Source organism: Neltuma alba, unplaced genomic scaffold, assembly GCF_004799145.2.
Source record: "Neltuma alba isolate B1F8T4 unplaced genomic scaffold, ASM479914v2 tig00000255_pilon, whole genome shotgun sequence".
In the NCBI taxonomy this organism is placed as follows: domain Eukaryota; kingdom Viridiplantae; phylum Streptophyta; class Magnoliopsida; order Fabales; family Fabaceae; genus Neltuma; species Neltuma alba.
Window position 1 is genome coordinate 268883 of NW_021631979.1, and position 22430 is coordinate 291312.

Genomic DNA, 22430 nt, shown 5'->3' on the forward strand with positions numbered 1-22430 from the left:
AGCACATGTTGTAGTTTAGGTCTTATGTGTGATGTCAGTATTTTATTCTCATCCATTTTGTTATTGTCAATTTGCTTTGATACTTGTTTTGTGTTGAATTGTATTGCTTTGTCTATTAGTAATGCAAGTATATAATTAGGCCAAATCAAAATAAGGAAAGAAATTGAATAAATGATAGATAAGTTTCTACAAAGACCAATTTAAATTCAGTACAATAGAATGTGAACGATTTCACTCAACTGCTAGTTATACTTCTCTTCTCATGCATCTAATTCATCTCTTTCATGCAATTTGTCACAACCCGTAAAATTTAACCCTGTTAATGGGGATGAAAAATTAAATCAAGGGCCAATAGGGAAAGTAGATCGGCTGACGATATCAGACATACCATAAAATCCAGAAAGGGTTTGGACTGATATTTTTGAAATTATCGGTCTAAGAAGGGCAAAATAGAAAAATTTGAGAAAAATTCTAAAAAATTTTCAAAAAATAGAAAATCGGTAAGTTAGATGTCTTAGAATACTATTTGAGGCTCTGGAAGTAAAAATAGCATGAAAATAGCTTATTATAGAATTTCCTGAAAATAAAGGTTTTTTTAGGAAAAATAGTAAAAATTGAGCAAAAATAATTATTTTAATTATATAGAGGCCTCAATCATTCCTTGAAAAATATGAGAAATTATTTGAATTTATAAAATTGATTCCAGGCCTTGGAAGTTCAGGAATTAATTTTAGCATATTTATTACCAAAATCTTATTAGTAAAGCCATATTTCAAAGAAAATTAAAAATAAATAGTTAGAGGTTGAGATAAATTTTGAAATTTTTCAAGGGGCTTTCCCATATTAAGAAGGAGTTTTTGATGGAGAGAAAAAAATTTTTGAAGCTCCAAAATTATTTTTGAAGATAGTAACCAAAATAGTGAATTTTGGTTAGAAATTGATATTTATGATTGGGCCACATTTCTTCTCCCTTTTAAAATCAGTTTTGGGCTTCATATTGGGCCAAGAGAGACCAAAAATTTTGTGCAAGTTGTGGTCCAATAATTAAAGAAAATTAAGCCTAATTCAAACCCAAAAATCAAAGGAAAAATCAAGAAGGACAGTTGGCTTGATTTGAAATTTTGATGCATTTGATGAGGGACACAGGGCCCCTTATATGGCAGAAAATGGTGCTCCAATGATTTTAAACACTTTTCCTTGGTGTTTCCCAATACAAAAACACCTTTTAAACTCATTAAAATTATCAAATCACATTGAAACAAAGTCTAACCCCAAGAACTCATAGTAGCCGAATAGGGTGTTTAAAAACCCTAACTTTGGTTTTCTTCCAAAACTTAATCCAAATATCAATTAAACATGTAATTTCAAACTCATATTCATGGTTCTATCCTTCCCTAAAGCTTTCTCAATCAGGCTGAAAATAGGCAGCACCACCCTTAAGGATTTGTCATGAAATTTCAATCAAAACAACCCTTAAATCTACCCAAAATCAAGTTTAGACATACCTTAATGGATCCTAACTTGAAGCTTGATAATTTTTCTTGAATTTGGAGGGTTTTGGGTGCTGTTTAGGGGTGAGTTTTCAATTTGGAAGAATTTTCTCTAATTTTTCTATTTTGGCCGAATTATGCACATTAAAAGGGTATTTATAGAGCAAAAATATCACCCTCTCCCTCTTCATTGTGGCACCATTTTCTGCCATATAACCCTACCTATTTGGCCAAGTCAAAATGAAGGGGAAGGAGTGTGATTTTGATAAATTTGATTTGATATTTGGATTCTACATAAAAAATTATGTAGGAATGGCCTAAGAGATTGATTGAAACAAAGAGGAAATAATCATGTCAAAAATCAAGAAAAATGGGTTTAATTGAGTTTAATGTCAAGCATTAGTGTTTATGTTTGAATTATTGGTAATGTGAAATATGTTTATGCTTGGATTGGTAGGCACTTTGCAAGAAATCTAAGAGGAGCATCATTATACCAAGGAGGCCAAAAGTGATTAAGAGGTAGCATTGAACTCATAATTTGATTGCTTTCTTGCTTGTTTAAATGTGTTTATGTGGTTTGATTCATGTTGCCATGATGTGATTGAGAAAATTATGTGATTATGTATGGAATGCTATGTTGAACATGCCTTGGTAATATGTATGAAGGAGTGGTATAATGGCTTGAATGCTCGCTCTCTTTCCATGGCAATTAATTTGCACATGAAATGTTGCATGAATATGTTATTTAAATGATACCAGCACATTTTACATAGCGTGATCGCATGATAATTATGATTCATTGCTACTGAGATTTCCTACGAAATCTCATTCTTTTATGTTTAATATTCATCAACTAAGAGTTGGACCAAGCAAAGACAAAGGAAAGGAGATCATTTTGAAAAAGAATTGATTGTTATGCCTCCTTGAAACAATGTTTGTAATTATTATGAATTATTGTGAATTTTGTTGAATATTGTACTAATGATCAAAAGTGATATGTATGTGAATATTTGATCAAGGAATCATGTTTTAGCATGGTATTTGTGACCAAAATGGTTATATGGATTCAAAGGGCAAGAATAATAAAGAATGGTAAATTAAGAGGATAAAAGTTTACTTTTTAAGGGTGAATTTTGACCAACGAAATTTTGTGCAATTGATTGAGTTTGGAGCTGAAATTTGGCAGGCTTATAGATCTTATTTTTAGCTTTAAAACATGTGGTATTTTATTAAATTCGGAGTTTTGTACAAAAAGTTATGCTTTTCCAAAATTGGGTATAAATCCTGAAAAACTAAAAAATAACTATATGAATAGCACTATTTTGCATGAAATTTGAGATTAATTGGTGAATTTTGGATGCCAATGAGTATTTTTTTCCCTTAAAGATGGCACTAATAGCTTTAAGTAGAACTTGGAGCCACTTCATTTTGATTTTCATAGAATTAATTATGAATTTTCAAAGTTTGGCTTTTATTAGGGTTGCAATGAATAGTAACCCAAATTTATGAAATTTTAAAATTTTAAAGTTCAATTTTTTTTCAACTTAAAGCTATAAAAAATGATTCTAAATGGTTCCAATTAAGGTAAAATGAGGACTAAAAAGAAGGTGTGACACAGTTTAAGGTAACAAAAGCCATATTTCTTTGAGCATCATTCACTGCTTTTATATTGAATATTACATGTATGGGTGCATACGTAAAGAGCAAAGCTTGGAATATGGTGTTTGAGCAAGAACCAAATTTTAGGAATTTTTTATTAATAGAATTTCTTTTGGAATTCAAAAAATTTATAAGACAATGTTCTTTTGTATAGGGAATGCTCAAGTTATTAATTTTTTTCAAATTGTATGATGTTTATTCATATAATTTTTTTATTGGATTTTGAATTCTATAAATATAATTTTTTATCTAATATTATTCTCTTATTATTATTCACCGATTATATGGTATTTGTATATCATGATAAATATTAACAGTAGTAGTGGAGGAAGATCTTCTCCTTAAACTTGAGTCCATGAATCCTTAACCTGAAATGAGATTGCATCATAATTTTATATCAAATTTTTAATAGCAAGGAATTAACAAATGAAGGTATCTGTATTGACAAGTTAAGGTATTAGTATTAACAAATGTGGACACAAGAAATAACTACTCACTTTATGCTAAAATGACAATTCATATTATTTTAAAATAATTAATTTATTAAAAATAGACCATTCTAAATTATTGTACATAACTTAAAGTGGAGAATACATTGCATGTAGTGTCTAAAATTAAATCTCCAAATAAAAGTCTATAAATCAATTTAATATAATTAAATTCCAAAAACCAACTCAGGAAGCTTACAAAGACAAGTGAAGGTACCTACATTAACAAGTCATTTATTAGACTATTAGCACCATGAAAATGACAAGTGATAGCATAATGACTGACAAGTAATGAAAGGTATATTGATAATGTAAGGTGCAGATCATTACAAGTAATGACGGGTGTATTAACAATAACATATTCCTTACTTGTCTGTATTTAGTTGTCATTATTTGCACCCTTTCTTGTCAATACATCTTGTCATACTTGTCAATGGCAACATTGTCATTTGTCAATTTATATGCTAATATAAGTTTAGAAAAAAATGTGATTCCAAGTTACATAAATTGAACTAATACATTTGGATTACAATATGATATTCTTTTATAATTGAAAGTTAATTATAAATGATACTGATATGAAGCTACTTGTCATTAAGTACATCGTTACTTGTTTTGACTTGTCAATTACATCACTATTATTTGTCAATATATTTGCTGATATAAATTTGAAAAAAAATTGATTTCAAGCTACATAAATTGAAATGATACATTTTGGTTATAATGCGATATAATATTGTCATTGAAAGTGAAATGTTACTTGCAAATTCCACTTATCATTAAAATTTATATTCTGATGTGTGGTCAATTGTTATCCAATGCACCATTGTTAGTATGTACATCCTCACTTATCAAGATCACCTGTCAATTTATATGTTGATACATTATGATTGTGATATATGATATAACATTCTCAATTTTGTTTTAAACCTAAAAATATGGAAATATGTAATATATGAAGATGAAAGTAAGTACTAATATAGTATTCAATATATATATATATATAAATTGTTCTTGACACAATGAGTTATTAACAATAAAACTATCACTTGTCATTTCTAACACCCTTAATTATCAAGAAACCTACCCTCACTTGTCATCGGCTTCTTGTTGATATATTACTTTCAACCTTTAATATAAGGGCTAGTTGACTAATTTGAGTAGATTAAGAAAGTTTGTTAAGTTAGTTATTTGTATTAAATAGGTATTGTCTTTCCTAAAATATCTTTGGTAATTAAACGTATTGGCTAGAACTACTATTATTACAAAAACTACTTTGAAAAGAATGGATAAATATAAAGGACAAAATAGATTAAGGTCTTATATTTAAAACCAAAATAAAAGTTAAACAAGCTCTTATATTAAGGAACGAAAGTAGTAATTGATAATATAGTCATAATAGCTAATACAAAATGAATTGTTAACAACAAAACAAAGCTGCCACTTACCAAGTGAAGCTGTCATTTACAAGTATTTGTCAATAACCTTACAATCAATGCTAGACTAATTTAAAAAAATAAAATCAGTTCCATAACAACATATTCCCCTACATTTATATCCTCTTTTTTGACTTTGGTTGAAGCCTAGTTGTGCTTCCTTGAGTTCTTTTGATAGAATTTCTCAATAAACAATACATAACTAGAAAAGTACAGCTACCTTGACCACCTTTATTGTTTGTATTTTCCCCTATTTTCTTAATCAGTCAAAACATCATATAAAAATATAACATCATGCCACTAAACAGAAATAAATGCTCACAGCTCACTCAAAATTATATCAATAGAAGATCATTGAGTTTGCAGACAAACTAAGCTCATAAAGTTTTTTAGAATTTCCACTCAATCTGTATGTATGGGCATCACCCAACATCATAAAAGATAACATATAATAGTTCCAGGGCATAGTAAAAGGCAATAGCTTTTCTCTTCAAAAAGAAAGTTTTATAATGAAATAGGAAGCAAAGCCAGGTAGATAACATCCACAGAATTTTCTTTGATAGGAAAGAAAAAAATTGAACTAGATAATTTAGAAATTAAATGCATGGTAGGCTGGTAGCAGTAATTTTTAGTGCTTTTTAGATCTCTATAGCAAAACAGAGAAGCAAATAAATAAATAAACCCAACAGAAAATAGTCTAACAAACTGTAAAGAAATTGAAACTATATGAAAATATAAAATGCTCAAATCACCTTAGTTCAATGGTTCATCCTCTTATTTCACTTGCTCTTTCTTCACTGCACTCTCTGTAATCTATCTAGTTAACTTCGTGCATGCTTTTAGTTGTATATCACAATATATGTTTTGAATCATATTATTATCATATCTTTGTTCCAAATCCCTGTTTTTTAAGGGATCCAGGGCATGGTAAAAGGTAATAGGTTTTCTCTTCAAAAAGAAAGTTTTATAATGAAAGAGGATGCAAAGCTAGGTAGATAACATCCATAGAATTTTCTTTGACAGGAAAGAAAAATTTGAACTAGATAATTTAGCAATTAAATGCATGGTAGGCTGTTAGCAATAATTTTTAATGCTTTTTAGATCTCTATAGAGAAGCAAATATGTGAATAAACCCAATAGAAATAAATGACAACTAGAACCCACTAGTGGAACAAACTGTAAATAAATTGAAACTATATGAAAATATAAAATGCTCAAATCACCTTAGTTCAATGATTCATACTCTTATCTCACATCCACTTTCTTCACTACACTCTTTGTAATTTGTCTAGTTACTTCGTGCATGTTTTTAGTCATATATCACAAAATATGTTTTGAATCATATTATTATCATCATATCTTTATTCCAAATCCAAGTTTTTTAAGGGATCCAAACCCACTGTTATAATGTTAGAAGAAAGAATGAAGAAGAGTGCTTGTTTTTTTTTGGGGGGGGGGGGGTCAAAATTTACGTAAACCTTAACTAAAAATTTGGGAATCATATGCCTCCACAAGTTCTATGAATCCTGGCCATTTTGAATAAGACATATGCATACGAAATATTCATGTGGTAATAAGACTACTCCTCCGGTTCTTAATACAGAACCTAATTGTTGAGTTGATTTTGGTCCTAAATATGAGACATATTTATCAATTTTTTTCTAAATTACTCTTATGGATACTCTCTCAACCATAATCAGGTAGAAGAGAGAGTGAGGATATTGAGAAAGAATGATTATAGTGTTTTAGGAAAAAACATGTCATATTTCTTATAGTTAACTAACCTACCTAACTTCTTTGATCTAATCAAATTAGTTAAATAGGTATTATATTAAAGACTGGAGGAGTATAAAGAAATTAATTACAAGAAACACAACCCATCCGCATAAACCACAAGCCGCAAATTAATAAAAGCCACCAAGTTATTACCAGGTTCATATCAAAGACAACATTTAGTTTAGGCAAATCGAACAGACATTATAACAAGGGCAAAACGAAAAAGGAGTGCGCCCAGTAACAAAAACGACAACTCATCATGAGGAGGATTACTCAAGACTTTGCTTCAAACACAAATGAATAGATTGGCAGCCACAACGAGGAGCTTTACTGCAACCACCTTGGCAACGACGTAGACTTTAAATAACTCTAGCAACAATCTTCTCTGCAACTACTCCAACGATGAGGCTGACTTTCAAGACTCCCGCCATGATCAAAAGATTTAGGGGAGGTTGCTTGGAGGATTTGGAGTCAGTTGTCAATGAGTGAAGTAGTCAAGGGACTAGTAGGATTCAAAATCTATTTTCAGTGCATTGTGTCTTTAGTGGCAGGGACAATTGAGTCTTTTCATATTCTCCCTCAATACAATTAAGTCCCTTTGGGATTTGTAATTAATTATCAAATCTCATAAGACTTTTTTGCAATATTTTCCATTCCTCGGGACCTCAGCATAATTTTTCCAAATTATTATTCATTTTTATTTTTGGCGTATAGATAGTATGGATAGCGAAAAAAAATGCATAAAAATTAGCTATGTGAACAACTGTCAACTGTGAACTAACAATAACTAATTTCGCATCATTAAGAAATTAAGAAACAAAAGGCACTTGCTACAGAATCAACTCTATGTCAAGAAAGTGGCCTTCCCACCGAAATGAGATTTTAGTGATCACCGCCTCCATTTCGGCAGCTATTTTACTTGCTGCAATCATTTACGACAATACAGTTCCTTCCATGTTTATGTACCTAGCAATTTGGACTAGTAAGATATTCATCAACTAGACAATATGATTATATACATGGAGGAAAATAATTGCGATCTTTGAATTGATTATAGGACTATGATATAACTTATAATCTTCAAGGGCTGGTGTCAATGAGGTCCAGCCACAAAACTCTGGAGATTTTGGTGAAGTCTGAAGAAACTATCTGGCATGAAGAAACAAAATTTCTGGCTGTCATCCAGTGAAGAGGAGACATGCATGGATTCACAGACGTATAGTATAAAATACCTGAAAAGTTGCAGGTCTTGTAATTCACTTGCGGTCAATCGGTTTCTCAAACCTTTTCTGATCAGTGCCCCAAAACAAACCAGGCTTACAACTAATCCGACTATTGGCTTCAAAGACCTTTAAGTAAATAGTTTCCATGCCACATTTTATCATTATCTACAAAAGGCAGGACCAGATAAACCTTGTGCTTTCATCATACTGTTATACTTTGCAGGTACAAGGGCACCGGCTTTTGCGCACAGATCCAAAATAGCTGGTACACGCCCATAATAACCTTTCCCTTCATCTACAAGTATAGGAGGATCTTGAGGCCTCCGTCTCCATACAATCTTTGGAGGTACGAGATCATCCACCTCTGCTTTCGTCCAAAAGTGAGCTCCTCGCCAGCTCTCATAATTAAACACACCACAGAGTCTAGCTTTATGGCCCGATGGCCCAACATGAACCTCAGAACAATATTTACAGACTTTTGCCGGATAAACAAACAGCAACTTCAGCACTCCCGACCTAAGAGTCTCCCAAGCTGTTAATGTTCTATTAGCTACAAAGGTAAGATCATATGGTGACAAAAACTCGCTCCCTTGTGAATTGCCACTAACAATATTGCCACAAGGGTCAACCCCAGCCTGCCAGCATAGCTCATCAATAGCAGAAATGCGATCAAAGTCAAACCTTTGGTTGTGCTTTATAACACCTTGGAACATGTTGTTTAGGTGATAGGTTTCAACAGGAACAAGTATATCATCCAAGCCACCTGCAACCCATTCATGACACCTGTTCTTGGCATGACGCTTGTAGCCATGGCAAGTCCGAATTAAATGTCCCTTCTCATCAATAAATATCTCTGGACAGAATCTGAACATGTATAATATAGGAAGATAAGAACAGTCTTTTGTAGGATATGAGCATAAGAAATGTGAAGAGAGTATGTCCAAGCAAACCTTCTACTTAATTACCTGACTTGGATTCTATTTATCAAATTAATGTTTGCCTATTTTAGCTGGAAAGGATCGAAGGTATAACAATTTCTATAATATATTAGCATTTCAAGTGGAACAAGTGAAAATAATTATATCATATGCCAATACCAGTTACAACTAAGTTTTGCTCACTTAATAACAGGATAAAAGGATAATGGTGGGCTTGATGACATTAGGACATTCTTTCCTTTTCTCGAAAACTAAACCAGAAAACGCCTGCAATGCCATCCCATTTCTTCTTTTCCTCCACTCTTCAACATCTAAATGGACATCTAGACAAGCAAAGCTCCATGTAGATTTTTTGGAAGACTACAATTAACAGAAAAATAAATATAATAAACCATGTCATTGCACAAGTTGCTTAATACGAAATACAAAAGAAATTATAAGATTAAAAAGAGCCAGATCACATCTCTGTTGCAAATCCCCCAACTAGGAAATAAAAGCATCACACCATAGAATCACAGGTAAAACCATGAGATGTTATCATCAACTAATATAATCAAACTCACTTGCAAGCCATGACTGGAAAGGACTGAAGGAGGGCAGAAACGCCTTGGATGAGAACATTCCTGGCCTTGAGGACCTCCACCGCTACTGGAACCATGGCACGAACTGGGTATTCATTAGCCCGTTTTTCTATCCTCTCATAAATCATGGGGCGGAGCTTCTTTAGGTCCACCTTTGTAGTACAGAGCCGTCGAGGGTACACAAGGTACCCATCAAACTCTCCGTGTAGAACAGTCTGCCAAAGATTCTTTCTCAAAGCCATGGAATCTACAAAACCTGCATTCGTAAATTGAGTAATAAAGAATCAAACGGAAATCCTTGCTCATATAGATGTTTTTGTAATTGGCTACTAAAGAAGGGAAATCTATTTAGTTCTTGCTCAATTTCCCCTTCTTCCAAGTTCTACTCCATAAAACCCATTTCTCTCTATTCAAATTCTTGTCTGTCAGTTGTCCTCACTCTGCTTTAGCCTCTCTCAGGCTGTCTCAATTCTCCTTCCTTTTTTCTCAGAAATCCTTCCTTCCCAATCAACTTGGATCACCTTTTCCCCAAAATCACGAAAAAGAAATACAGATTTGACCCTTCACAAGTTTCTCAGTCCTGTCTGTCATTGAGCACAAGGCATGTCATCTCTCTTGGACTATCCTTCACTCTACCACCCACTTCACATGCCATGGGATTTTCCCTTTGGTCACGAAGAGATGCTACCTTCCTCTTTTGAGCTTTTGAGCAAATCAAACCCGACAGAAGTGAAAGCTCCATGAACGCACAACACAGCGTAGAAGCTCCTTGGCCAAAAAGCTTAAAATTGAATACAATGACGTTTGTTGGGGGGGAAGAAAAATCAAATTTCCGTTACATTTGCCTTCTTGTATTGGGTTGAACCCAAAGGGAAAAAAAACCATCAATACCTTAAATTATCCGCTCCCTTCTATAGCTTTGTTTTAAACTTTTAAAATTCCTAAATTAATTAAATTCTCTTGGCCAAAAAGCTTAAAATTGAATACAATGATGTTTGTTGGGGAAAAAATGAATCAAAGGCACATAACCTGAAGTGGCAGGAAAGGGAAGCACAACTTGTGAAGTCACAAATCACCAAGAGAAAACAATGATGTCCTTCCGAAGCATTTGTTCAGAAAAAACCAAAAAGCCTGTGAGAATGACGTTATTAAAATTTTCTCAAAGGTTTTAGGTCAGAAAAACATAAACTGTTGAGATTTGAAATTTGTGAAAACATTCCAAGAATTTTTACTCTCATGGAAATTTTCATGGGAAAATTCCATGAGATATGTAGTACTTACATAAAAACTGAAATTCTTTTAATTTTCAAGGGAAAATTCAGCATGAATAAAAAAAAAAAATCAAAGACCTGTTTTGCAAGAATAAAAAACTCAATTTTTTCACTTATGGCGAATAAAATCTGACAAGATTGAGAAATTTCAAGATTGTTAATTTTTGAATTCTCACATATAAATACCTGTGAGAATAACAAATAACTAGGAAAAACACACATCACACCAGTAAAACATCACATCAATATTATGGAATAAAAGAAAAGAATCTGCAATTTCTCACAATTGGAATTTCACTAGATAAAAACCACCAAACACGTGGCTTAAAAAACACTTTCAAAAACCAAAGGCCGACTATAAAATAGACATTATGCATTTCTCTACCTTTTTCCTTCATGCAGTTCACAAAGCCCACCAATTACGGAAGGCAAGGAACAATTTCTGGCAATTTACCCGCAAGGTGGCAGAACATGAAAGGGATCAAATCCCAATCCTTTGGACATACTTGGCGTGCTGCAAATGTAATTACTTTTAGCAGCAACGGGAAAAACAACTTCCTTGCATAAGCAAAAATAACTATTTGTACCATGGTTATCAAATCGGGATATGAATCGTGTATCGGAAAGCCGGTTTTATGAATCTTGAATCGTATCGTATTGTGAATTGTAAGATTCATAAACAATTATTAAGGATAATGTATAAGTAATTTTCACATAAAAAAATATTAAAAGTTTGTAAATATTAGGTGCGATACACTGCCTCAAAAAAAATGAAATAACCAATATATGAAATTTTAAAGATAAATAGTCCCCAAAATCCATTCAAAATTCAAACTCCTAACTTGAAAAGACTAAAGTTAGTAAACATAAAATTCAATTCATCATTCATCATCTCCAAGATCAATGTCACTCAATTCATGATCATCCTCCATTAACAATGTCACTTCTTCATCATCCTCTTCTTCCCCATCTTCAACATTATCTTCATTCTCATTCTCTTGTTCTACTATAGATTTCCCCTTGCTATTGGTTTTGGCATTCAAATTTCTTGGACCTAAGGGGGAAAAAAACACTTAAATAAGTATGATGATATATATTTAAACTAAAATCAACTTAAATTTAGTTTTAAAATATTATACCTCTCTTTCTTTTCTTGCTTGGAGCTCCTTCATCAAGTGTGAAACTCTCATGTATGTCCATCCATGACCCATCTACTAGCAAGCACGGGTTTTCTTTTTCAGTGATCCACTCATCATCAGATTCAATATCTGATAAACAAATGGGATCATATGTCTCTCCCTTTTCCTCTCTAATCTTTTGTCTCATCTCAAGTTGAAGGTTATACTTGACAAATAAGGTTGTTCTAAGCGATTCCTTCGCTTAGTATGGATTTGATCAAATGTGCTCCAATTTCCTTCACATCCAGTAGCACTACATGTGAGACTCAAAATTCTCATAGCTATCTTTTGTAACTCCTTAACTTCTCCTCCATAACTTTCCCATCAAAGAGTTAAAAAAAACTAATAATAATTAGGAATGTTTTTCAAAATTCAGATTTATTATTAAGGTTAAAAATTAAATTCTTATAAATAGTATAGACTAGAGAATAATACCAGGTTGCTTTTTGTTTCAAGTATCTATTGCCATGCTCCTTCCGAAAAGTCCCTTAGTAGACTTGAATGCCTCGAGTTGTTGATCAACTAAAAATCTTGTCTTTCTATCCGGAATCATTCTCTCAATAGTTTCATATAAACCAAACTAAACTTCTTGATCCGCGTTAAATTTTTCATCATAATGGAACCTAAAAAAATAATGAATAAGTTATCTTTTTCTAGCATACAATTAAATAATAAATATTTAAATTTTAAACTTTAAATTGTATAAAACTTACTTAGGATTAAGAAAGTAGGCAGCCGCATGGAGGGGTCTATGTAGTTGCAAATTCCAACAAGTATCAATAATCTTCCATGTCTTTTTATACCTTGATTCCTTCTTTTCAAAATTGTCAGGAATCTCTTCTTTGACCCTATCCATTGCTTCATAAATATAAGGCATAGCAAGTTTAGAGTCACCATCTACAAGTCTCAAAACTTTTACAAGTGGACTCACACACTTTAAGCAATATTTGATGGAACTCCAAAATCTAGAATCCCCAAAAATCATGTCCGCCACTTGCTTACCCTCACTTTTACTAGCAAAAGAACCAGAAACCCAATCATCTGAAGCAAACATGGTTCGAAGAGCATTCTTTTGCCGGAATATGCAACTTAGTGTAAGATAAGCTGTTGCAAATCTTGTCACTGCCGGTCTAGCTAATTCTCTTCCCTTGGAATATTTTCTATACAAGTTCAGGACCCATGTATGCCCATAAATGAATGTTGTTATTTTCTTTGCATTGGTGATGGTATTATAAAATACTGGAAGTTGCCCAATGTCTTCAAGGACTAAATTAAGGCAGTGAACTGCACAAGGAGACCAAAATAATTTTTTTCTCTTCTCTTCTTACATCTTCCCTGCTGCCACGAGATTTGAGGCACCATCTGTCACAACTTGCACCACATTATCCTCTCTAATTTCCTCAACCATATTGTCTAGTAATTCAAACATTTGTTTAGCATCTTTAATCACACTACTTGTGTCTACTGACTTTAGGAAGACTGTCCCACTAGGACTATTAACTAAAAAATTAGTAAGAGACCTCCTTTTACCATCGGTCCAACCATCACACATCAAAGTACAACCCCGTTTTTCCCAATCCCTCTTATACTTCACTAAACTTTCTTGAATTTTATCAACAGCTTTTTTCAAATGAGAAGCTCTCACCTCATGATCACTTGGAGGTTTCAAACCCCTACCATATTCACCAACAGATTTTAACATTTGAATAAACAGTGGACTTCTTACCAAATTGAAAGGTAAAGCATTACCATAGATGCATTTACAAATATCTTGAATTACTAAATCTCTATCATTTACCATCTCATTCATTGTTTTTTGTTTGATAGTTTTTGATGTCCCTTCCTTCCCCTTAGCATCTTGAGCAGTTGCTTCTTCAAATATTTCAACACTAATAGCATCTTTATTTTTTTTCTTTATTTTCTAGCATTTTAACAAACAACTTTTTAACTTCATCAAGAACACTTGTACATGGACTCACATTTTCTCTGGTTCCTGCCAAATGATGTTTCATTCTGGCTACCCCACCCCAACATTGATGTGAACAGTATTTGCATTTAACCATAAGTCTATGGGGAGGAACACTTTCACAATGTTTCCATGTAATGTCAACTTCCTTTTTTTTCTTATTCTGATTCTGACTCATTTTTCCCACCAATATAATATCCAATAAAAAAAATAGAGGAAAAAAAATACCACAGAATAGAAGAGAAGAGAAAGAACCAGCAAAAGAGGAGACTTGAGACTTCAACATTCAAACTTGAAAGCTTCCAAATTTCAGCCAAGAACCGACAGAAGAGAAGAAAAGAAGCATGGGGCACAAGATAGAGAGTAAAACGTGAAAAGAAGAGCAGGGGAATAAAAAAATAGGGTTGGGTCATTTCCTTCCTTATATAACCCCAAAAAAAGCAAAAATTCAAAAAAAAAAAAAGAAGTAAAACGGCGATTTCATCGTGTCGGGTCGAGCATAGGTCCGGGTCGGATCTGCACGACCCGACACTGCCTAGAATCGCACGATTCGCCGGCGTCGCGCGATTCACGCAATTCTGGTGTGAATCGCGCGATTCAGGGCTCGATTTAGACGCCCTTAAGATACACTGGGAGATTCGTATCTCCCAGTGTATTATCTGTAACAAATCGTGCGATTCGTATCCCAAATCGCACGATTCTAATAACACTGATTTGTACAACAATCAGTAATAACATCATTATAAACATAATGGAATTTAATTGACAATCTTACTCTAACATATAGCGAGAATGCTGAGTGAGAGGGTGTTCATAGTTCCATTTGAATAAATTTATGATGTAATTCTATCTTGAAATTTTCTGTGTAGAACTCTTAATGGGCATTAAGTATTCCCAAAAATTGCTCCACAAATGAAGGCAACCTTAAGAAAATATTTGAAGAAAAAACAAGCCCAGAAATTTATAAATAAAACATAACAATGCTGAAAATCTTATCCACGGAAATTCGCATATACACAAACAACCAGAAACCTCAACCGCAAACCATTACCCCAAAGTTGAAACTTGAGGGAACCCACACCTCCAAGTTAATCACCATCACTGTGGGCTTAGAAGAGAGACTTGAATTGGCTAGCTTGCATTCATCCCTAATGAGCCCTGGCAAAGGCCTATTGGTTATTCCCTATCATTTTATTATTTCTTTAAATCTGCCAAGGAATTTGTTTTCCCTTCTTTTTTTTTTTTTTCCTTTTCTGGGTTTTTTTTTTCTTTTTTTGGTGGGGGGAGCATTCTATCAAAGGACGATAAAAATCCTTCACCATGTGAAACTATCCTTTTATTTTCTCTTTCATGTGAAGAATGCCAAGCTTCAAACTTTCAAGGTTTGCTTTCAAGTATTTTATTATGAATTCATATAATCCTCTTCAAGTTGCAACCATACATTATGAAATGAGCATCTTAGCTGACTTAATAGGACATTACTGTGGAAAAATATGTAGAATCAAATCCGACCCATTTACAACATCAGAAAGCCATGACATTAAAATTGTGTCCATCTCATAGCTTAGTGATTGGAATTCTCCGTAGACATTCATAAGTCATGAGACAACAGCACTGTAAATAAGTTGTTCGATTTCTCCAGCGTGGTATGAACTTACAGTAAACAGAATCTAAAGAGGTTTAACTCAATGAATAGAAAGAATAAATTTCATAGCAAAAATATTAGGATAGGTGATGCTCTTCCATAGTGACCAAGTCTAACAGCGCAACCAAGCTTACCATTATCTAAATGTAACAGTGAGTAACCATAGTAATTCCGAAACAAACAAGCAACAACTCCTTCGTATCATTCTTCTATAACCAATACAGAAGCATCACTCGAACAGTCCACTAAGTGCGTAACCATTAGCCCGAAATCCACAATTCCCAGGCCATTGACACAGAACTTCAACCACTCACCCAGCTAAATCAAACATAAATAAATAAGCAAAGCAAAATAGGCCGACGGAATCTCAAACACGAGAAGGGATCCCATACCTAATGTCGACGCAGCAGAGAATGAAGAAACTGAGAAGAGAAGGAGATGCCGAAGGAAGGAGGACGGGTCAACCAAAAAGCAATCTGTTGGGGTTGTTGGGGTTGGCTCATTGTGGAATGAATACTGTTATATGGAACTCAATCAAGGATGTCTTAACCAAAAAGCTATCTCAATTTTCAACTTAATCTTCTTTAAAGTGCACATCGATATTCCCAACTCATGCATTGCATTTATAAACTTCAGCTTTTTGGTTTTGTTTAGTCAGACTTCAACTTCTAATGTACCTTTATGCAATAACTTCAACGCTTCTTGGTTTATCCGATATTGCAAGTCAGGACATTTTAAGTTCGACTAATTGTGAGAGAAACTAGAAACAAAGAAGAAACAGGAAATCTGAATCAAAGAAGAAAAGGAATAAAACCAGAAACATGAAAGCAGATAGCTGAGACGTGTATGAGTAGAACAAGGATGAAGAACAAAAGAATCGATGTGATCTAGGAGAGATACTCACCCGACAACAATGAAGATGAATAGGGAAGAGAGGCGATGCCTGCGGCTGCAGGAGCAGGTGGCGGCGGAGAGGCCCCAGGCACAGATGCGGGAAGAGGAGCGGCTGAACCCCGCAAACAAATAAACGAGAAGGGTTGTCAAAAACGAATTGGGGAAGGGTTCATAAGTTAAAAGGACAATACTGGAATATTGAAAATAAGCTGTGGACAATTTTGTCAGGACGGAAGAAAACATTTATCCGGCCTCCAGAAAAACCCCAATTTGAAACGAATGAGAATTGAGAAAAAGGAGAAGAAAGCAAAAAAAAAAAAAAGACAAAAAAATTTCCTCCTCCTCGCTTTATTTCTCTAGACAAAACAGCCCCATCCCCCTCCTTTCACCTATCCCATTTTCTCTCCTCAAAATACTCCAGCCAAATACTGCGCAAGTCAAGGAAGTCCCCAAAGTTACATATGCCATTGTGTTTTTTAGGATGGAGTCTTTCTTTTTATATTTCTCTATGTTTTTATTATTATATTTGTATCATATCAGAAAAATGATAACTAAAAACTTTGAAAATTATGAAACGCCAATTTAAATAGTTGAATTTATATAATCCCAACTAAGGGCCCATATGGTTCAAGGAAAATCTTGCCATGAAAATAGAAAATCAGGATTTCTATTAGCAGAGGGCAATTGGTTCAAAGAAGAGGCAGGAAAGGAATGGAACTCAGGACCTGATTTTCCTCTGAAGAGCTGAAAATATGATCCCGCCAAAAGTGGTGGGAACGGATTTTCAGTCCTCCATACCAAAGGCTGATTGGTTCGTTTGCCCCTGAAAAGTTGATTAATGGAATATGTTTAGTGGCTAGCCAAAGAGGAATAATGAAAGGGAAAATTATAATAAGGTCCCAAAAAAAAAATAATTACAAACTAAGTCTTAAAATGTGTCATTTTCTACTTTAAAATCTGTTATTTCAAATTGCTTAATTGTTATTTGAACTTTTTAGTAATTATTTTTATTCTTTAAGATATCATTGTAATTCTCTCATAATGGAATACTTACATGCAATCATGCCCTGGATGTCTTTCTATCTTTCTTTGGCCTTAGCTCCATCTACACCAAGGAACAAAAAACTAGACCGGATATTGAACCGGTTAAGGTAGTAGTCCAAGAACCAGTTGGTCGGATCGAGGTCAACTCGGGATCGAACTAGTCATATTAAAATAATATGATTTAATTAAAAATAACAAAATATAATAACATTAACAATCACTAATAATAAAATATAAGAAAATATGACAATAATGGGATTGTAATAATGACAAAGTACAACAACATTGAGAATTTTGATCTTTATAGTTCATCATTAATTAAAGTTAATAATCATTGATATCAAAATTATCATTAAAATTCATTAAATCTATAGGGGCTGATATATTAGGAGCTATAGGAGAAAAAATAGGACTAATAACAACCTAATCATTCAAACCAGTTTATTACTGGTTCATCCCGGTTTTTACCGGTTTGACCGGTTTTCTACTGGTTCAACTCCCTCTCGATTTAGTATCCAAACCAAACCAGTCCACTGACTGGTTCACCAGTTTATCAGTTGAACCGGTTGGTCAGAACCGGTTTTTTGTTCACTGATCTACATACGCTCATAATCAACATTACTAATGTAAGTAAACCCCATAACATCATTGTATTTGCCTACATGCTTCGCCCTTCCATTATTCAGTCCTAGCTATTTATGTGCCCCCTAGTTAACATCTTCATATGATTCAGTCAAACCGTATATAAAACTTTTGTGCGTGTGAATATACATATTCATTCATATATAATGAAAAAGTTTGAAGTCCGTTTGTTACTTCCAATATTCTAAAATGCCTTTGGAACAATCTAATATGTTAGCCATGCTATTTGAGTCAAATAAATTGATTTTTTTATTGCCATTTTTATGTGAAAACATAGTATGTTCGGTGAATAAAAAAGCAGAGCATAACAGTGGATCTAAGTATGACTTAGCAAAATTAGAATTTTACGCAAAATTTTGAATATCGTAATGAAAATATAATTTGTATAGAGAAATTTGAATATGCCCAAACAAATTTAAATTATTTATTGTTTCAAATTTAAATTTGCTTGCTCCTTTTCTCATCGTATTTATTTATTTAAATTATAATTTATTGATTTTTTTAATAATATTATAATTCTCTAAGGCCGAAAAACATTTTTTATTTATTTATATCATTTTGTCTTTTATCAAAAACAACATTTCTTATTTAAGGATATTGTATTCTTTCATTAAGGGTAATATGGCAAAATGACTCAATTTTTTAACATATTTTCATCCCACTAAACATATTTTTTTTACTGAACTCATTTTCAATTCTAATGCGAACCAAACACTCACTCGGCTAAAAATTTCCATTTTCTTCCTTTCAATGCTTTTCTATTCATTTCCATTCCAATCAATTCTTAGAACCAAATAGGCCCTCAGATATAAAACCTAAATTGAAATTTTAAAATTCAAGCAAAATTACCAAAATACCCCCATTTGTTTTTCAAAAAATAGAAACAATCCTCATTAGAGACTTGCCGGTCACCGGCAAGAGGATTTTTTTCATAAAGTGGGAGAATTTTTTTTTTTTTTTTAAGTGGGACTAGTGGGATTTAATCTCCTAACTAGGTGTATCCTAAAAATAAGAATGACCACTAAGCCAACAAGCTTTATTAACATTGTAATGCCCAAAAAAGAAAAAGTTAACTCTTTTACTTTGATTCTAGATTGTGACAATACTTCACTTAAGAATAATAAGTTTTGATTGTGAAATAACATGTTATGTTTTTTCTTGATCCATGACATGTGAATTGGGATAATGATTGAATTAGGAGGAACATTTTTTCCATAATCCACCTGGGAAAAACAACTTCTTTTTTTCTTTTTACAAATAGGAGTATTTTGATAATTATTTTTCCTATTATAAATTCATAATTATTATTTCCTAATTTATAAATATAAAAAAATATGGTATAAAACCCAACCTGATTCATTTAGTTTGACTAATGAACTGGTAAACCAATGTCTTAACTGGTCCGGTTAAGAGTATTTGGATGGATCGACCAAGTTAAATTTTACTTTATTTTTATCCTCGTTAAAAGTAAAACAATGTTTTTTAAATATTAAAAAAAATAGCATTCCATTGTTTTTGTGCTTTAATAACTTTGTTTTGTAGGGTTACATTGATTTATCCATGATTATTCCATTTTCTTGTGAATTAATATCTTTTTATTCAAAAATTGTTATTTTAAAAGCCATATTTAAATGTTTTATATATTTTAATTAAATTATTTTACTTTAATCATGACTAGGCTACCCTGAATTGACTCAATATGAACCATTGACTCGGTTAGTTCAATGAGTAATTTGATTTTCAGTAACTTGCAAAAAACTAGTTACCTTACTTATAAAAGAAGAATAAAAAAGAGCATCACTTTCTTTTAGAGGTGATAATGCGGGCCAATCCGTGGGGCAGGTTAAAAGGCTTGCGTCTTGCTAACCCGCCAACACATTCTTTAAAAGAACAATTTTTAATATTTTCATGTTTTTAAATTTTTTAAAAGTTAAATTATAGATTAAATTCAACTGATTTGTATACTTTCATATAGTTATATAGTTAAGTTAATCCCGAATTTGTAAATATATAAAATCTATTTTACATCATTATTCTATTAATATTAACATAATGTGTTAATAAAAAAAATTGGAAAACCAAATATAGTGTCAAGTTTTTAACATAAAATAAGGATATATTTAAATTATGGGTAGAACAATAATGTTTTTGTTAAGAGTAAATAATTAGAACTAGGAAAGCCCTTCAAGGGCTGTAAGCTTAAGCAGGCCCATTTAGGTTCGCATTTAAAAAGTACCTATTTCATGAAATCCGACCCTTATATTAGTGTGCTCGGGTCAGCCTGCGGGCTTTTAGCCTGTTTAAAATTTTATGTATGTTTTGACATGCATAAAAGTATAATAATAAACCTCATAAAATTAAGCTTCCTATCATTAATATTAGTAAAACAAAATGCTAAATTGTTGTTCAAATTTCTAGACTAAACTAAATCAAATTGTCACATTCTGTTAACTTTAACCCTAAAAATGAGGAATATAAAATAGATTATGGGTCAAGCAAGGTAGCCAATGGATAGACAATACAAATTTTGAACCAAAACCAGACTGGGGACCGGATTGTCATTTTAAAATATTCGGTCAATATTGAACAGTGGGAAAGTGTACCTGAAATTCTAGAAAATTCCTAGAATAAAGGATGTAGAATAGTATTTCAGGCCTAAAAGGTGAAAACGGTATGAAAATAATTTATTTTGAAATTTTTGGTATTTTCTTAGAATTTTGGCTAATTAAGAGAAAAATTGGTCAAATTGAATTATTTAAAATATATAGGGATATCAATAATTCATGAAAAAAATTAGAAAAATTATTGGAGAGGTTATTATGAATTTTAAAATTGTATCGAATATCTAGAGATATAGAGGTTAGCTTTAAATTATTTAAAGATAAAATTACATCGGTAAAAGGCTGATTTTGGGGAAAATTTAATTGAATGAGTTATAGGGCAAAATAAAATATGAGAAAATTAGAGAAACCTCTCCTTATCAAAAGGAAGCTATTAGCACAAGGAAATAAATTTCTGGAGATATGAATTTAACAGGATCTAAGAAAATTTTAACCGATATTGTGAAATTATATAGTGTAATAACCATAAGCTTGGTGGGGCCAAATTTCCCCCCATTCTTCTTACCTATATGGTGCCATTTGAGCAGGGTGATGACCTAAGTGAAATAGTATAATTTGTTGAAGGATAGAATTGGAAGAATGTAATTATGAATAAAATATGAAGATTTTTACACATGGATGCTTATGTGTCCCATGAGGTGGCACCTTCATTCAATTTGGAGCACACCTAAGAAGGACAAATGGCATGTTTGAAGGGAAGAAGAGAAGAGATGAAGCCATGTGTTCTAGGGTGAAAATCAAGGGTTAAACAAGTTACCACATTGTAACTTCAACATAAGTTCTATATATATTGTCTCCTCTCCTCTTGAGTCATTTTTCAGTCAGTTGGAGAATTAGAGAGTTGAGCATTTTTAGCCAAGAGGGAGAAGAGAAGGAGGAGAGAAAGAACCGGGAAAATCTAAGTGATGTCAAGTCTTTAATTAAGGTAAAAGCATGACTATCCTATGTAGTGCTTGATTTTCTATAGATTAATGATTTTAAACTTGGTTTTGATGGAGTTTAATGGTTGAAAACCCTGAGTGATGGTGCTGTATGAAATGTTTCTTGATGGATTACAAATGATATTAAGTTGATACATGGATTAAGGGAAGCGAAATGATTGTTTGATGATAATTAAACCTTGTTATTTGAAAGGTTTCAACTTACGCCATTATGGGACACTGTTTGTCCAAGGTTAATATGCTATCCTAGGGTTTGTTTTGATGCTTCCAATGAGCTTAGAAGGTGAATTTGTATATGGATATATGTAGAACATGTGTTTGGAAGTACTGAAATTGGAAATGAAATTTTTAGAACCCTAAGGAACCCTTTTGGCCAAATTGAAAAAGAAGAGAAGGAATTGGAGTTTGAGAATCTAAGTTCAAATATGGATTTTACATGAAAAATTGTACAGGAAAAACCTATGGGAATTATGTTAAGAAGGATAATGCTAAAACCCTAAATTAAAGGTTAAAGGGTTGGGTTTTAGAGAGAGTTGTTTAATGGAATGGTATTATTGATTTGGAATGCCATTATTCTTGTTGTTTGATAGGCATTATTGCTAAACAAGTGGGAGCTCTAGAACAAGGCAAAAGGTCG

The 22430-nt window shown here is 32.7% G+C and overlaps 1 protein-coding gene across 12 annotated transcripts; it reads right to left on the reverse strand.

Annotated features, from left to right (window-relative positions):
* Window positions 1-7622: 7622 nt before the first annotated feature.
* Window positions 7623-16659, reverse strand: LOC114761908 (APO protein 4, mitochondrial). 12 transcript variants are annotated; one of them, XM_028951480.1, is made up of 5 exons: window positions 16556-16659; window positions 16329-16411; window positions 12754-12898; window positions 9574-9847; window positions 7623-8936 (listed from the first exon to the last, which is right to left on the reverse strand). In XM_028951480.1, exons 3-5 carry the CDS (start codon window positions 12779-12781, stop codon window positions 8234-8236), a joined length of 1005 nt encoding a protein of 334 aa, XP_028807313.1. In that variant the 5' UTR covers window positions 12782-12898; window positions 16329-16411; window positions 16556-16659; the 3' UTR covers window positions 7623-8233. The 12 variants fall into 12 exon arrangements, 11 of the variants coding, with proteins under 11 accessions (XP_028807313.1, XP_028807831.1, XP_028807497.1 ...); XM_028951998.1 differs by lacking the exon at window positions 12754-12898 and adding an exon at window positions 16044-16167; XR_003742209.1 differs by lacking the exons at window positions 16329-16411; window positions 16556-16659 and having other exon boundaries at window positions 7623-7998; window positions 8082-8936; window positions 12754-16036.
* Between the last annotated feature and the right edge of the window lie 5771 nt (window positions 16660-22430).

Excerpts from the sequence above, each read along its gene's own strand:
- LOC114761908 (XM_028951392.1), bottom strand. The coding sequence starts at position 12,937 with ATGGTGACTCTAAACTTGCTATGCCTTATATTTATGAAGCAATGGATA. Across the intron at positions 9,848-12,753 it reads GCCTACTTTCTTAATCCTAA|GTTTTGTAGATTCCATGGCT; the intron begins GTAAGTTTTATA and ends TTACGAATGCAG. Across the intron at positions 8,937-9,573 it reads TTTCCAGTCATGGCTTGCAA|ATTCTGTCCAGAGATATTTA; the intron begins GTGAGTTTGATT and ends ATACATGTTCAG.